The sequence below is a fragment of the Fusarium graminearum genome, chromosome 2 (assembly GCF_000240135.3).
Source record: "Fusarium graminearum PH-1 chromosome 2, whole genome shotgun sequence".
Taxonomy (NCBI): Eukaryota; Fungi; Ascomycota; class Sordariomycetes; order Hypocreales; family Nectriaceae; genus Fusarium; species Fusarium graminearum.
In genome coordinates, this window is record NC_026475.1 from 5,115,385 (window position 1) to 5,129,032 (window position 13,648).

The following is a 13,648-nucleotide window of genomic DNA, read 5'->3' on the forward strand; positions in this document are numbered from 1 at the left end:
GATATTCGTAAGTAACTAGTGTGCTGTTTACTCAAAGTTTTCATACAAATAATGCTTTATATGAGACTGGGGCCATTTCTTCATTCTTACATGGCTATTAAACATCGCAAGCTGGGTGAGTTATCTTGTGGCGCCCATTTCCGGACATCTACTATTTGCAGTATCTTTGCGATACCATCAGTGGGATTTTACTTAAAGATGTTCTTTCGATGCGTTGGATCTCCACAAGCCATGTTCACCTATGTACTGAATGTCAATATTGGGCAAAATGATGACCGAATCACAATCATGGCCCTTTCAGGCCTGCACAGCGTTTAGTAACGAAACAGACCAAGTATGAGCAGTAAATGGATTGTTTTAGCGGAGGATGTATGTTTTGCTCTGCTGACTCTTTGTCTGTTTGTAATATGCATATGGCTCTCCTACCTGCCTTAAATGGCAGTAGTCATACCTTCCCATTTCTTCAGCAACATCCCTCAAAGGCCGATACCTAGAGCCCCTTGATCTGGGCATGCAGTCGAATACCATTACCAAACAACATATGTAGCATTTTGCATCAAAATTTGCTGCAGCTTTATCGTCATCACACTTTCGTTGGAAACTATGGCAAAATACGACCAGGGAATCCCAGGCATACTTGGGACCTTTGGCGCCTTGTTGGTCGCCTGGTGCCTTTAGTATGTGTACCGCAGAGCAAAGAAAGATGAGAGGCGGCTCCTTTCTCTTCCGATCCTTTTTCTCATGACTTGCGTTTTGGTAAGAAGTGACTCCGGTTGTTGGCTTCACAGGACATTGGTTGACTGAAGCATTCGTTCACTAGGCCGCATACATAATTGAACTGATTTCACTTCGTCTGCTGGAAAATTCAGGGCAAACTTTCGAAAGCAACGTCGGTATTGCCATCAACGTTGGCGAAGATCAGCCCGCGGGCTATGAAAAAACAGTCGAAGGGCCCATCCTGTGGTTCTTGAGCTTGCTTGCTTATGCCATTCTCTACTGGTCTCTGAAGATGGCAGTGTTGTTATATTTTTCTCGCATGACGAAGTCATCAGAGCCAAACCATTGCAGCATGCGTCGCCTTGTGCCCGTTGGCGTTATCGAGTGTGTGGGCTTCGCCGGACTTTTAGTATATCTGGTTTGCACGAACCATCTCACAAGTTCCTCGTTATGTGAGTGATGCATATACGTTACATTGGACTGCTGGCTAATAGCAGTCGTTATTTAGATTACAGCATCCGTCCCGACTACGCCCGAGACATATACATCACGACAGGAGTGAACGCTCTCACATATCTCATGGTGGCCGCGGTGCCTTTATATGAGCTTTTGCCAGATGCGCCCATGTGGAGAAAAGTGGCGATTGGAGTCTTTTGTGCCAGTGGCATAGTTGTGACAGTGATTGCAGGCATGCGATGTTTCCACGCCTACCAGACTGAAGGAATTGTGGACGTCCAAGGCCGGAACTTGCTGATTGGGGAGATGTTTACAGCTATCGCTTCATCAAGCATATGTTTTCTTTGGGGTATATTCTTAGGAGGAGGGAAGGGAGAGGCAGCGGATTAAGTTGTTTACTGACAAGAGCGAGTCTTTTTCTTTGCCAACAGAGGACAAGGTAGTAGTTATATGACAGACATAGAGAATACAGACACTTTAGGCGAACTTTGGCCAGCCTTTAGATTTATTCCTTATCCTTCCTAGTGACCCCGCGGTTTCCGGGTTCTGGGCGGGGGAAGCATCCACATTGCGGGTCAACCAATGGGGACATGACGTGTAAACACTGGGATAATGCTCTCTGACCTTAGACCGACAGAGTCAGAGACATATTGTCTAGGTATCCATGATATTGAATCAAGGTTGAAGGACAAAATAGTATTCCTCAAGTTGAATATGGGTTTGTTTCTTAAGTTTGAAACAGATCCACTCCCTTGTTCAGTTTGTCCGCTTATTAACACACACTCAAACGTCCATACCAGCTATAAACGCTGAGGAAAAGATAGACTTTTCTTGGCGTTGACGTGCCTATCCTATGGGGTGGATAACGAAACCGTATATCCGTGACAGTGAAAGCATGACGGGGCTGTTGGAGATTCGTAAACGTCTTGGCGTATGTCCACCTTCTTGACCTGGATATTTAGCGTCAATAAGGAGAGTTTGACTAGATAATACCATGGTCAGCGTGCTGGGTACTGCTAGAGGTAGGTAGGCAGTTCAAGGGAGAGAGGGGAGGGAGCTCTTACAGGAGTTCAAACAGAAGGTACACCCCGGATCCAGATGACAGACATTCTCCCCTGCTCCCTGCTTCCTCCACTTGCACTTCTTTCCTTTAAAAATGATGCTTAACCATTAGGCACTAGGTAGGTAGCCTTGCACCTTGGAGAAAGGAAAACCCTTGTCAGGTTTATCTGAGCGTTTTTACAAGATCCCAATTCATGCGCTCTTCTTTCTCCAGTCCCAACCTCCAGTGTTTCCATCACTCGTCTTCTTCAACCCTCTGGATTTTCTTCATTCTTGCAAGTTCTCGTTTTAGCTTGATTTCTCCGGCAACAGATGTGACACCGATCGGTCTCTTCACTTCTGTTTCTTTACTCTTACGGCTCAAGGGAACTGGTTCCAGACCATCGGTTGTACACAACTTCCACCTCCGCTTAACACTCTCGACGATACTATTCGCAAAACAACCGCATCTTTAGTATTTAAGACCTCACTCGGCACCTGCCTTATATCGACAAGTCAAGAGAACAAACTTTGAGGGACATCGGTTGTCGATCATCTCAACATACCCACCTCCCGGTCCATCTTTCGGATCATCCGGACATATGACCGACAGCTCCTGCTGCTCCATCGTTGTCTCGTGTTTCACAACATTCTTTTGTCCCTTCGATCGTTAAAGCAAAACCAGACGATTTTAAGCTTAATTCTCACTCGATTTTGCCCCCGTCATCCTTTGCGCTTGTCTGACAGCCACCCTCCGGCATCATGCCTATATTATCCACATGGCATCTCGTCCCCCGCGGCGACCATGGCTCATCACCAGAAAGTGACGATTCCTCAACAGCAGGCGCAACCGGCAACATTGTCCCCTCGAATGCATTCGCAGATGATCTGTTTCGCGAGAAGTTTATGGGCATCGCCAAAGGAGGTTCAAATGGGGAGAAAATCATGCGCGGCTTTCTGATCGGTCTTGCCATCGGTCTGGTAGTTGCATGCTTCGTTTGTTGTTGGTACCCATGCTGCCGACCACGAATACGAAACCGTCGGCGACAAAGACAACGGGCGCGCAGAGGACCTGCTGTGACAGATGAAGAACAGAACACCACAAATCGCGCACCTTCTGCATGACGAAATGTCGCGAATCGGACGGTTGCGACGAAGGATAAGGACCTACATGCTTGCGCGACGGATGGGATGAACCAATGGCGACTCGTTTCCCTTGCGAAAGTTTCTCTAGCCAAAAGACTCAGCAGGACGGTATAATGCCGCATGAACATATGGATAACGAGCGCGAACGAACATGCGCGAAAATTGGTCCGGATCTGAGCTCTGGACAAACTAAGTGGATACAAAACACAGCATGCAAGCAAAAGAATCACCAAGATTCCTCATTGACAAGTCCACAGTAGATATTGCTTGTCAAGTGCAAAGAAAGGGCCAAGCGTATTTGGGCCCATCGGCGATCGAGAAAAGATGGCCGCGAACAAGATCTCTTGGAGCATAGATTATGATATGAAACTTATGAGAAGGCGTAATGGAAGGTACAACAGGGCATTTGCATTGGATACAAGGCGTTAACGGTATTATACATCTGAGGTCAGGTTGCAAAGTCTCACAATGTCGAGACGATTCGGGCACCTGGGGGCCTGTATTTGCGCATCGCCAATAGATATATCTTTTTCTGATAGAACAACCGTCTTTGTGTAGTTGAAATGGCGCATACATATAGAAGTGATAGTCGCAAGGTTTAAACAGTTCGTTTCATTGGCCGCGCGTCAACAAGGAAACAAAATGCTTAATATGTTGAACGCCACTCATTGGTAGGGTCGCCATTGAGAGACGATCATTCGGACAATCGCAATCCGACGACTCAACCTTGGGATGTGTGACAAGAATAGTAACTGCACAGCCTCTCTCGATAAGACGGTTGTGGCGTCAGTCAAACTCGGTACGTACTGAGAGGAGGAGGGACTGTTGATTTAAATAGAGGAATGTTGTCCTGATGAAGCCTTTGGGGAATAGTTTTCTCTCTTGTTGTATCCAGTCTTTTTGATAAACTTGCCAAGTTATTCACACTCTTTCGTCGGCCAAGTTTTCATCGTCCTTGTGACTCTCCTAATCAGTCACAAGTTGCATCGCAGCTGAGGAAGGTACCTCCCTGCTTCAAATCAGCCCCGCCCTCGCAAGTCTCAGCCTGCCGCGCAATTGTTTGGGCTGTCAGGCTTTTTCTTTCAACAACTCGTTCGGCGTCGATTATTATATTAACGACTGTTTTATACATTTGTTTCTCATTTTCTTCTCATACATATCGCCTGCGACATATATTTCGTTACAAATTCTCGTTGCGCCTGTGTTACAGCTAATAGATTACTACGTCATCCCACCTACAAATCAACTCTGCGACACCAAACAACACTGCTTCAGGTCCTAGATTAGGAAGACAGTTCGCAAGATGTTGGACGAGAACCTTCCCACCTACCGATTCAAGACATCTTCAGAGAACCCGCTCAATAATATCCTCTACTTTTCGCATAATGGATCAGATCCGTCACCCGAATACCTCGTGAAGCGACCCTCTCCCTCCGACGCCAATGGTCAATATGCGCTCGGCATGTTTGATTCCCTTAACACCTCCGTGATTTACGCGGAGGTCGGCGTCAAGCCTGACTGGGTAGCACCCACACTATCCGCTGCCGAGATTCGAGCGCAAAACGGTAACCCACCGCCCAAGACTCCTGCGACGCCGGACAACTTTGTGGTTTCATTGTACAACCCCGACCAGAATATCGCCGTCAAGCAACATCCAGGCAGTTGGGGAAAGAGCGATGTCTGGGAATTTGAACTCCCCGAGAGGTCCTTCAAATTGCCAAGTGCTAGTCAGATCGACCAAGAAGACCGACCGTCCATTACCGAGCTTGTTCCCAAGGTAGTGTTCCGCTGGAAACGAGATGGTCGATTGAGCAAGGACATGACATGCTACATGACCGGTAGAAACGTAGGTGGGAAGAAGAGCAAGGAGCCTGATATCACCGTGGCCTTTTTCCGAGCTAAGCATGACTCGACATTGACCATATACGAACCCAACATGGCTCGAGTTGAGATTGAGGATCGAAGAGGTCTCGAAATCGCTCTTCTAATGAGTGCTGAAACCATCAAGGATCTCTACATGAACCCAAGCCCAGATCCTTTCAATCTTCTTACTTCATCGAATGGCCGTCGCCAAAATTCTCGACCAGCAGCAAACTCTTCCAATGGACCAACAATGGCCGGAGCCTTGAACAACAACCGACCGTCATCACCCCCTCGTGCTCAACCGGCGCAGCAAACCCCAAATAACAGTGCCCAACGCCAGGCTGAGGTTGAGGCCGAGACAAAGCGGCTGCAAGCCATGGTGGCCGAGGAGGAGCGCAAGAGACTGGAGCGTGAGCAGCAAGAAGAGGAAGAACGCAAGAGGATCCAGAAAATGCTGGAGACTGAGGAACAAGAACGTCGCAAGCGAGAGGCCGAGGTCGATCAGGAGACGGAGCGCTTACGTCGCGAGTTTGGTATGGCCGGTCAGGATTTCGACAATCAGACAGCCGCAGGCCACCCATCGCCACCACTGCCCCCTCGACCTCACTTCTCTTCGGGCGCACTGCCTGCTCGACCCAACAGCGTTGGACCAGCACCAAACGGCCGCCCACAACCGAACTTTGCACCACCTCCTTCACAGCCTCAAGCTGGTCCCAGTGAGAATGGCAAGAAGCGCCATGGTCTGGGTAGCTTACTGCAAGGCCCTTACGCAGGACCCGCAGCGGCAAGCGTCAGTGGTTTCTTTAGCAGTCGAAAGGATGAAGAAAAGCGAAAGAAGGTACAAAAGAAGCGCAGTGTACATTTTTAAGTACCTAGGCATAGCGAGTTATTGGGCTTTTGTTACTTATGCGGTGTTAAAACGGGTCACATGTACTACAAGGCGGGTATACCATAGATATTAGGAACGGCATCAAGTTTGCTTGTAATGAAACGAAACGATTTTGGTTTGAATTCGATCTGTGCGAGTAGGAACAGGACTGAGACACATCTCGGTTGAAGTTGCCCAGAAGTGATTGTAGCTCTGCCTATCGCATCTATATACCGCCCAACACCTTTCCATCTCGGCCATAATCATCCAAAACCGGCGGCCTGCGGTGTAACACGAGGCTTGTGTTGTTTTGTGCGACATGAGATGAACGGTCGACTGCAACGTGTTGTAGAAATTGTCTGATGCTGAGACGACAGTTTATGTGATGTAAGAGGTCTGCACAACCTGAACTAGGGAGAAGCGATCGCTTTGGACCCGAGACTTTGTAGCCATGTTCTCTTTTGACCTGTTGTCAAGTAGTTTTTCGGATACGGCAATCGTTCGCAGATTCCCCCCTCAAAGTCTTTGTTCTCATCTGGAGAGCAGTTGTCGACTGGACTGCTCGGGGGTGATTTCATGTTGCGTAGTGGGATTGATATGGCGTTTGGACGCTTGTGTGGGATGATTGAACGAACGTATGCAAGATCACCAGAGAACATCTTGACTTGAAGCTGTATTTCTGATGTGTCTAGAAAGTAGGGCTGAGGAGATATGCGAGAAAGGTGATTCCATGTCTGAAGGAGGAGGGGAAATAATGTCGACTTGAGATGGGATGGCTTATTGACGACTGTTCTTGGATATCTGGCAGACACTTGGGCCATCAAACATTGCAACTCATGAAAGAGACATGATTTCAATATGGATTTGTTTGCTAACTTGAATAAAATGAGAATACATCTTTCATCACACTGACTCTCGATACAGCGCACAAGTCGATGAGAATAAGAAGTCCTATCCCATAGACAATATCAAGAAATTGTGAAGTGCATTGATATTGTTTGACAAAGTTAGTATGGTTGTATTTTCCTCGACATCTTGAGCCCTTTCGCCACTATCCTTTGTTCTCTAGTTATTCAGCAAAGGGGAGTGAGTGGTAGTCTACGTGTTGGACATGTAAGCCTGGCTAGCAGGTGGCAGAAGACTTAACTTATAAGACATGGGTCTAGGATACAGAAGGAGACATAGCCTTGGAGCAGGACAAAAAGGTATACAACAACTAAATGCTTCCGACTCTCGGACTCTCAGCCTGTCTAGGTACTCTATTCTTTGCACTATAATTGTGGTTCTGGCTTACTGGATCATCAAAGCGAGAACCGCGCGCGTTAAGATCCTCCCGCTACAAAACCCAATTGATGAGTCCCCTGTCGATCATCAACCTCAAAAGGGAAGTTTTGGTTCCTGAGCTTGTCAGGACAACAAGGGTTGCATTTCTCCAACATACAGAATACAATCACCACCAATGCCTAGAGGATCGTTAAGTTGCATCCGCGTAGAAGGACTATTCCCCATCAATCTAATCCACTGTATCCTGTACGCCCGGGATGGAATGGACATATGAACATATAATTTGAAGGAACGTTTCACCGGATTCTGAAGCAGCGAAACTGATCTGCTTGGACATATTCGTCTAAGCGCGCTTCCATTTTTGGCTTTACATCACCTCTTTGTCGAAACATGCCAATCAATCGGAGAAACAGCCTAGCCTGAATTTGACGATACATGGTTGTTTGGATGATCAATGCTCGTTGAAGAAACATGCACTTCTTTCCTTTTTCTGAGACTTTTGATGCGGTGATTGATGTAACCAGGATAAGATGTGCTCGTCCCACATTGCAAAGAGATACAGGTACGATGGGTGGTTCTTTATGCTTTATAAATAGAATGTAATCTTCTCAGGTTGCTAGAGAGCCAGACTCTACACCATCAAAATCCACGATGCACTTCTCACTTGTATCCGCGGCTGTGTTGGGCCTCGTCGGCTCAGTCAATGCTTGGGGTGGCATTGCTCCTGATAGTTCAAGATTCCGAACATTAGAACGTCATGGCCTTACAGCGTTTCAGCACGCTGCTACCGATTCTACCCTTGAGTTTACCAGTAACTCGGGCATCTGCGAGACTACGCCTGGCGTTGATCAACACTCGGGTTACTTGTCTGTCGGTATGTAAACTCATCGTCAGGTCAACGCCATACACTAATACTCGAGATAGGCAAGAACCATAGCATGTGGTTCTGGTTCTTCGAAGCCCGTAATAACCCAGAGGATGCCCCCCTTGCCATTTGGCTGAACGGTGGTCCTGGATGTTCGTCCATGGTCGGTCTCTTCACTGAACATGGACCTTGTCATTTCGTCGGCAACGATACAGAGCCGACCCTGAACCCTTACTCATGGAACGAGTACGCAAATATGCTCTACATCGATCAGCCTATTGGTACTGGCTTCAGCACTGGCACCGAAGATGTCAACTCAACAGCGCAGGCAGCTCCTTATATATGGAAGTTCATGCAAGCTTTCTTGGACCGTTTCCCCAAATACAAATCCAGAGAATTCGGTCTCTTCACTCAGTCATACGGTGGACACTATGGCCCTGAGTTCGCCGACTTCTTCCTCAATCAAAACGAGCAGATTGACGATGGTCACCTCGACGCCCACAAGATCGATATGGTCGCGCTGGGCATCAACAACGGCTGGATCGAACCCAAGAGACAGTACAAGTCCTACGCAACATATGCGAATCGCAACCCTTACAAGAAGATTCTCACCAACAAACAGCTGAGGACTTCTCTCGACTCATACAACAAATACTGCTTACCCGCAATGGAGAACTGCACCGAGCTTGAAGGCCAGGACGAAGAATGCGCAAAGGCTGATGAGGCTTGTAACACACAGATGTTCACCAACCTTGTCATCGCGGGAGGGACCGACTTCAACGTTTATGATGTGCGCATCGGCCAAAACGATGTTGACCCGCCAGACACGTTCCTCGAGTACATCACAAGAGCCGAGGTGATGGACGCAATTGGAGCGAACACCCGATTTGCTGAGTGTAGTGACACCGTTTATGCAAACATGGCAAAAACGGGAGATGGTTAGTGTCTCTTGCACGCACAATGACGGATGAGATTGCTAATACGGATACAGGTGCGCGTTCATATGTCGGGCCTTTGGCTGATGTTGTGAAGCGTGGTGTCAACACCCTCATCTGGGCCGGAGATACTGGTAAGTCCACGGTTACTGTTGTCATCAAAACGTATACTAATTCCGCAATTTCAGACTGGATTTGTAACTGGGAGGGTGTACTCTGGGCTTCCTATGCACTGGAGTGGCCAGGTCAGAAGGAGTTCGTAGCAGCACCATTCAACAACTACACAGTCGACGGCAAAGCCCAAGGTCGATACAAGACCGTAGATAACCTGTCCTTCCTCAAGGTTTGGGAGGCTGGCCATTCAGTGCCATATTATCGTGAGTGCTTATCCAAACCACATCAGAAATACACCAACTAACAGCACAACAGAACCCGAAACGGCGTTGCAGGTGTTTAAGCAGGTGATGCAAAAAAAACCCATCAAGTCGACCTAATGATTTATGTTGTATTAAGGCGTTCGGAAAGACAGCGCCATAGAACCTACTAGACGACGATTCTCGTAGCATATCTATCAATTTTCATCTTAATGCTGTATACAACCATACTCTAATCATCAACCGTTTCGAGCAGCAACTGTCAAACCCCCCATAGATTCCTATTTAGTTGCAAGTAAGGTATAAAAGTAAATCGTACGCCGATGTCGTACATACAAATAGTAACACAAGATAAGTAGTTTCCAAACTCCCCTGGCCATGCGGTTCCTTTGTACTTCATTTCGATCACTGTGCCTTGACCTTTTCGAGACGCAGGTCATTGATGACCATGTATCGGCTGAGGGTGATCCAGCCATAGCGGAACCAGACCATCTGGCTCCTGTGCGCCTGGGTCATGGCACTCCAAGCAGTGCCGTATGCGCCTCGGCCAACAAGCTGGTTCATGAAAACCAGACCTTCGGGACGGTCCTTGTTCTCATTATTGACTCCGAGATGCGAGAGCAGTGTAGGAACAAAGTCCATGAAGGCCGAGTATTTGCGCACAATGCCCACAGATTTTAAGGTATATAGATCGACAGGGCTCGGCCATTCCGACTCAGTCGTAGTGAGAGCCTGAATGAAGGAACGGGCACCCAGGTATAGGGAGATGTGGTTGGGGTGAGAAGACACGCCGTTGCTGTCAAATGTGACGAGGATGTCAATGGCGGCTGTAGGCTTGAGGTTATTCTTGCGCTCGTGGCCGAACTTGGGCGCAAATGTGCTTCCTAGTAGGCGAGCGATCAGGTTCTTATCCCACATTCTGTTCATGGAGTCTGGGAAGTCAGTGCTATAAGTGAAGTATCCCGTTAGCTCTTCGAATAGTCAGTAAATTCAAGGGCGGTCAACGTACGGGTTGTCCACGACAAAGACATCATCCTCGTTTTGCAGTCCCAGCGCCAAACCGCTCTTGACCAGCTCTTGCTTGCGAACGTCTCCTAGCCCGTCGGCATCTCCTATAACACACCAGAAAAATTACCATCAGCCAAAACTGCGTTCAACCAATTTTGTGTTGTCGCATCATCATCATGATAATGCGCCTGTAAAGCACGGGTCTTTGCAGTAGGCTCATACCAGTGCTCAAGCATAGAATTTTAACGTGGTTTCCGTTCTCGGGTCGTGTGAGGGCGAGGACGGTGGGCGAGAAGAACATGGCTTCGTCATCGGGGTGTGCGATCAAGAGACAGACGCGCTTGTTCTTGATGGTCGATTGGGCCTGGTTCGCTGTGAGCATGTAAATGCTCGGCACCACGACGGCGAGGCCTGCAAAGATGTGAAGAACGTTCATGTCGGCGGTGGCTTCAGAAACGATAATGCGACTCGGCTTCGGTTGCAACGGACAGTATTTCTGAAAGATGGCAGTTCGGGTCGGATCGTTGGTGGGCGAATCACTGTGGCAGCGCAAAGGCTATTATAGCTGTGAGTAGAGCTCGGAAGCCGCACTGAGATCAATTGCGCTGTTATAAGAGGGAGTTCAACCCCTCTGGGAAGCTGGACGTGACCCGAGTTGTAAACAAGTTGTGATGGAGGATGGCTGAGACAAAAAGTGGCACGAGACGCGGGAAAGACAAGTGAAACTTGTATATGGAGGGGCAGGAGCTCACGAGGGCGCAAGTGCCAATCGCTAAGGCAACCCCATGGGACCTTCGGGACCTTCCAGTGAAGTGCCTATTGTCTACGTACCTGCCCGCTGTAAAATCACCCAACGGTTCACCGCCTGACAAGACCTAAAGACAAGCAAGCTCTGGATAGGTCTTCGAGGTAGTTAGAGCCAGCTAAAGTCCCACCCTTGCCCATCTTTCAAGCCATAGAGAAATCGCCTTCATGCATTGAAGTGCAGTGCGGCATGGCCCGAGGCTTCCATTGGTGTGGGATGCGCTAAGCCTATTCCAGTAACCTGTTGACGTTGTTTTTCAGGCACAGCTCAGCTAAATCGAACTCCAGCTTAGTTACTTACACCTCTACCATTCTAGAACGCTTCAATCACGACATCATACATTCGGTTCGCACCCAATCATGGCTCGTCAACGCAAAGAAAAGTCCGTCAAGGATATCAAACTCGAGCAACCTGATCGCACTGGTCCAAACAAGGAGACCCTCGTTGATTTCGCAAAGGGTCGTGATCTGTTTGCTGAAGCCGATCGTCGACAGCGCGAGCTCGATGGCGAAGGACCCCTCTTGTCGCCTCTTACAGAACGAATCTTCGAAACCCTATTATGGACTGGCATTATCGCTACCCTTCACTTTACGTTTGACGTACTTGTGCAGCGGCAGTACGCTATGGACCTTGATTGGCTTCTGGTAATCCAGCGAACTTTCACAGCTTGGCTCTGTAAGTTTGCACATACTGAGATGCGATCATCACTAACAGAAGGTAACTAGTGTTCATTGTTCTGTTCTATGTCCTCCATCCGCACTATTCCCAAAAGCAGTTTATTCCTTTCGTCCCCGAAGCGTACCAGGAGCCTATTCGTCAAGCCATCTTCTTTATTGCAAGCACATTAGGCGGCTGCTACCTCATCTACATCAGCAATAATTACAGTTACATAGCAGTCATGAAGCAAGCCCCTCCTGTGGGTTGCCTATGGGTTTGGGCTGTTGTCGAGATGGACATTCTTTGGGCCTTCCCCAGTCTTTGCATTGCCGTCGCATACGCCTACAAGAATGGATATGGATTCAAATAGAACAGCATGTCATTGCTTGGCTGACCTCCTCGATGGAATTGCGTCTGCTGACTCAGATATTGCTGTAGAGCCGTCACCATCCACTGAACCTGCCCATTCTACACCTTTGACCTCAGGATCCGTCAACGTCCCGGCCCGTGAAAGACTAGAATGATCACGATGTGTCCACCGTCGTACGAGGTCTTCCAGCCGATGAATTCGATCTCTTTGGTTCTCAATTAGAGATTCAAGCTTCCGTGAACTCTCATCCATCTTCATTTCTCGCCATTTCGTCCTCGATTCAAGGTCCCGCAGTCGAGAGGAGATCATACTCATTTGCATGAACTGCACCCTTGCTGTTAGACCTTCCCGCTGTCTGACTAGCTCCAGAGCCTTGGTTCGCACCCGTAACCAAGCCATGGCTACTGTTGTGCGGCCGCTCCAACCCCGTGGCATGAGTGTCCAGCTTTCACCATCGTCGCTCATGCTCGACTTGGCCTCCGTCTCAGCAACAATGTCCAGCAGACGCTGTTCAAGATTAAGCAGGTCGTCCATTACAAAGGAATACATCTGATACTCGGGCTGATGCGAATGGAAGCCTTCATGCTGGGCATTGATGGCTGTTACAAGATCTGCCAGCCATGTGGATTCGGTCTTATACCACGACAAAGACGTTTTGACGCGGAAGAACTCGTCATCACTATTCCGTAGATATGTGAGACGGGCGTAGAATGCTGCCGCAATGGCAACGACAAATGTCAAAATGCCTGCAATATTGGAGGTTATTGAGAGCGGCGAGTCTCTCTGGCCATCGCCAGAGTCCATTGGGTCTCGATGTGGAAGGTGGGGGGTTTGGGGTAGATGTCGAATGTCTTGGCAACCATTTATAAAGAGGATAATCGTAAAATGAAAAGTATGTCTAGCAACAAGTGGGAATGGACGTGGTATTTCAACATAGTAAACCAAAATCGAATCTGATACCCTTGGAGAATGGGGATTGCAGCCGTACACGTGATCTGTCACATGTCTTATCCTTCAATTCCCACTCAGCATGCAGGTATTCATGTAAAGTTGACACCAAAATAGCGCAAGACACGATCTGGTAGCATGGTATCGAGCTTTGACAAGTTTTTCATAAGGAGACATAGAAGCATACGTCCTTTCTCATATTTGTGTTTAAATTTTCGTTATAATCTTGAGAGCAAGCCCAGGTTGGATAAAATATGTACAGGAAAACTAGATCTATGATTCGAACCGCGACTTCATTTTGTGTGTATACA

General features: G+C 48.1%; 7 protein-coding genes across 7 annotated transcripts; 5 read left to right on the forward strand and 2 right to left on the reverse strand.

Moving 5' to 3' along the window:
* Positions 1 to 603: 603 nt before the first annotated feature.
* On the forward strand, positions 604 to 1,563 carry FGSG_04099 (uncharacterized protein; the record flags this gene model as incomplete). The annotated part of the gene is made up of 3 exons (XM_011323236.1): positions 604 to 677; positions 886 to 1,169; positions 1,226 to 1,563. The coding sequence occupies 3 exons, from the start codon at positions 604 to 606 to the stop codon at positions 1,561 to 1,563; spliced, it is 696 nt and encodes a 231-aa protein (XP_011321538.1).
* Positions 1,564 to 2,976: 1,413 nt separating this feature from the next.
* Positions 2,977 to 3,295, forward strand: FGSG_12305 (uncharacterized protein; the record flags this gene model as incomplete). The annotated part of the gene is given in 2 exon segments (XM_011323237.1): positions 2,977 to 3,195; positions 3,200 to 3,295. Coding segments are annotated over 2 exon segments (315 nt in total).
* Positions 3,296 to 4,540: 1,245 nt separating this feature from the next.
* On the forward strand, positions 4,541 to 6,093 carry FGSG_12306 (uncharacterized protein). Its single transcript, XM_011323238.1, has one exon. It carries the CDS (start codon positions 4,664 to 4,666, stop codon positions 6,089 to 6,091), a length of 1,428 nt encoding a protein of 475 aa, XP_011321540.1. The 5' UTR covers positions 4,541 to 4,663; the 3' UTR covers positions 6,092 to 6,093.
* A 1,933-nt stretch (positions 6,094 to 8,026) lies between these two features.
* On the forward strand, positions 8,027 to 9,632 carry FGSG_04097 (carboxypeptidase S1; the record flags this gene model as incomplete). Its single annotated transcript, XM_011323239.1, has 5 exons — positions 8,027 to 8,249; positions 8,300 to 9,178; positions 9,232 to 9,309; positions 9,364 to 9,552; positions 9,625 to 9,632. 5 exons carry the CDS (start codon positions 8,027 to 8,029, stop codon positions 9,630 to 9,632), a joined length of 1,377 nt encoding a protein of 458 aa, XP_011321541.1.
* A 122-nt stretch (positions 9,633 to 9,754) lies between these two features.
* On the reverse strand, positions 9,755 to 10,808 carry FGSG_12307 (uncharacterized protein). The gene is made up of 2 exons (XM_011323240.1): positions 10,559 to 10,808; positions 9,755 to 10,495 (listed from the first exon to the last, which is right to left on the reverse strand). The coding sequence occupies exon 2, from the start codon at positions 10,474 to 10,476 to the stop codon at positions 9,955 to 9,957; it is 522 nt and encodes a 173-aa protein (XP_011321542.1). The 5' UTR covers positions 10,477 to 10,495; positions 10,559 to 10,808; the 3' UTR covers positions 9,755 to 9,954.
* Positions 10,809 to 11,721: 913 nt separating this feature from the next.
* Positions 11,722 to 12,389, forward strand: FGSG_12308 (uncharacterized protein; the record flags this gene model as incomplete). The annotated part of the gene is made up of 2 exons (XM_011323241.1): positions 11,722 to 12,037; positions 12,088 to 12,389. 2 exons carry the CDS (start codon positions 11,722 to 11,724, stop codon positions 12,387 to 12,389), a joined length of 618 nt encoding a protein of 205 aa, XP_011321543.1.
* A 9-nt stretch (positions 12,390 to 12,398) lies between these two features.
* FGSG_12309 (uncharacterized protein) lies at positions 12,399 to 13,193 on the reverse strand (the record flags this gene model as incomplete). The annotated part of the gene is made up of 1 exon (XM_011323242.1): positions 12,399 to 13,193. The coding sequence occupies one exon, from the start codon at positions 13,191 to 13,193 to the stop codon at positions 12,399 to 12,401; it is 795 nt and encodes a 264-aa protein (XP_011321544.1).
* Between the last annotated feature and the right edge of the window lie 455 nt (positions 13,194 to 13,648).